This window comes from Fulmarus glacialis, unplaced genomic scaffold (assembly GCF_000690835.1).
Source record: "Fulmarus glacialis isolate BGI_N327 unplaced genomic scaffold, ASM69083v1 scaffold25256, whole genome shotgun sequence".
In the NCBI taxonomy this organism is placed as follows: domain Eukaryota; kingdom Metazoa; phylum Chordata; class Aves; order Procellariiformes; family Procellariidae; genus Fulmarus; species Fulmarus glacialis.
In genome coordinates this window covers 4,209-6,284 of record NW_009220373.1, presented here as the reverse complement: position 1 = coordinate 6,284, position 2,076 = coordinate 4,209, and the positions used below count along the sequence as shown (strand labels likewise).

Genomic DNA, 2,076 nt, shown 5'->3' with positions numbered 1-2,076 from the left:
GCTGAACCTGTTACAAAACCTGTTACTGAAATGAACTCGTGTTCCCCAGGAAATGAGGATCCTGACCTTGATTCGTAGAAACACCCTTGTTTAGAGGAGGGGAAGCAAGTTTGGGATTGTAGGGGCTTAAGGTGCCCTGTGAAAATGGGCCGTGCTGCAGCAGAGACATTTGATGGCTGTTGATGGCATGACACCTTTGACCCAGCGTCTTATAAAACCTTTCCTGCAGGCCCACAAAAGCTGCCGGGGCGTGTGTGCCCTCCTCCGGGCTGCTCCGAGCTGGGCATCCACTTGATTTTCAAGCAAAGCAGTAAGAGCGAGAAATTTCAATTTCAGAGCAGGTGACCCCAGAGAAGGTCTTGTACGGGTGCTTTGTCCCGCTGGGTTTCTGGTGCCCTGGCAGTGACGTCTGTGTCCTCTCTCGGCAGGTAACAGAGGAACCACAGCTGGGAGCTCAGGAGACGCGCTCGGGAAGGCACTAGCTTCAGTAAGAGTTTCTGCAGATCTTTGATTGCGTCCCTGTCCTGTCGCAGCATTGGACCTCCTCTCTGTAATAGGGACCCTCTAGGCAGCAGGGAAGATGGACACATTAAGAAGTTTGGGTGAATGCACCCCAAAAACACGGCAGCCTCTGAGGGGAGGGTTTTACCCCCTCTGTGTGCTGCCATCCTGAATCCTGGCGCTGTGCAAAAGCACCTTTTGGCAGATGGGGAAACTGAGGCACTGGACGTTATGGTGGCCCCACAGACCTATGTCTATGAGCCAGCTCTGTGGCCGCCCAGCCTGGTACTGGTCTGGCAAGATGACCCTACACAGCCCTCATACCAGGACTTGCAGGTCCCAGTAGTCCTGGCCCTGAGTGTGCTGGTTCAAACTGGAGGGCACCGGGCTGTCAGAGTTGGAGGTTGCCTCTGTCCCGTTCGGTGCAGGGACCTTTGCTTCTTCTGCATGGTGGCAGAAGGGCGCTCAACGCTGCACCCTGCAATAATTTCTTGGGGCTCTCGCTTCCCTCCGAGGTGGGACCTGAAAAACGGAGACTGTAGCTGCAGGGGTGGCGGCAAGTGGGGACAGAGAGAGACCCCGGCGTTAATGGGGGAGCTGCGGGGGGACTAGCGGGCTGGCCCATCACGCTGGTGTTGGTATGGGAAGGGAGGTGCCATCGGGTGGTCCTCGCTGCACCAGGGCTTGGCGGCGCTGCTGGGGAGGGGGAGAGCCATCGCAGGGGTGGGCGCTGCTGACTGTGCCCTGCTTCTCTCGCTCCAGATTTATTCCCCCGATCATTCTAGCAATAACTTCTCGTCAAACCCCTCTACACCGGTCGGCTCCCCTCAGGGGCTTGCAGGTAGGTGAAAAACATTGCTCTTTGTGTAAAGGGGTTTTTTTTTTTCAGGTTTGCTTACAGGAGGTCCAGATCAGCCCCAAACCCTCATTAAAGACACTTCTGGCAATCTCACCAAATCCCATTTATTTTTAAAAGCAGGAGAGTGAAGAGGAAGGACAAGCAAACTTGAAGATACTTTTTAAATGTCTCCTGTGAAGTTGCATGTCTGTTTGATTTAATCGGTTGTAGCTTCTCCCCAATTTGGAGCCGAGCAGTGCCCAGGAGTAGGCAAACGCCGCACACGTGAGGGCAGTGGCTCTGCCTGCGCCTGGCTTTGCCCCTGCAGAGGAGTTTTAGCAGGCGGCTCTGCCGGAGGCGCGAGCCTGGCCCACATGGTAGCACTGCTGCATGCTTGAGTTAAAGTGTCGCTGCCGCTCCCTGGGACCCGCTCCTGGGAACCCCTGCCGTTCAGACAGACCCTGTCCCTGAGCGTCCTGTCTTGGTGAGGCTGGGAGAGTTTGTCCCTGGTTTTATCTCCTGTAGGAGTGCAGTGGGAACTGGGAAGCAGCCAACTAGTTAAAAAACATTTTCAGTGCCCGACGAAAGCCCGTCTCTGCTCCCGTCAGGCGGGAGAGCTCTCATTTCTGCCCAGCAGAGCTGGCGCCGAGGCTCCTCGGTGCCTGGGGTGCAGAGCAACGTACACGCGCCAGCCCGCAGCTCCCCTGGGTTCGGAGCGAGCACAGCATGTGTGCTGG

The 2,076-nt window shown here is 56.4% G+C and overlaps 1 protein-coding gene across 1 annotated transcript in view; it reads left to right on the top strand.

Annotated features, from left to right (window-relative positions):
* TCF3 (transcription factor 3) overlaps positions 1-2,076 on the top strand; it is a gene marked incomplete at both ends in the record, with an annotated part of 5,994 nt that overhangs the window by 578 nt on the left and 3,340 nt on the right. The window contains 2 exons of the mRNA XM_009580743.1: positions 429-487; positions 1,264-1,342. Coding sequence (XP_009579038.1) covers positions 429-487; positions 1,264-1,342 — 138 coding nt within the window. The remainder of the gene's footprint in view (positions 1-428; positions 488-1,263; positions 1,343-2,076) is intronic.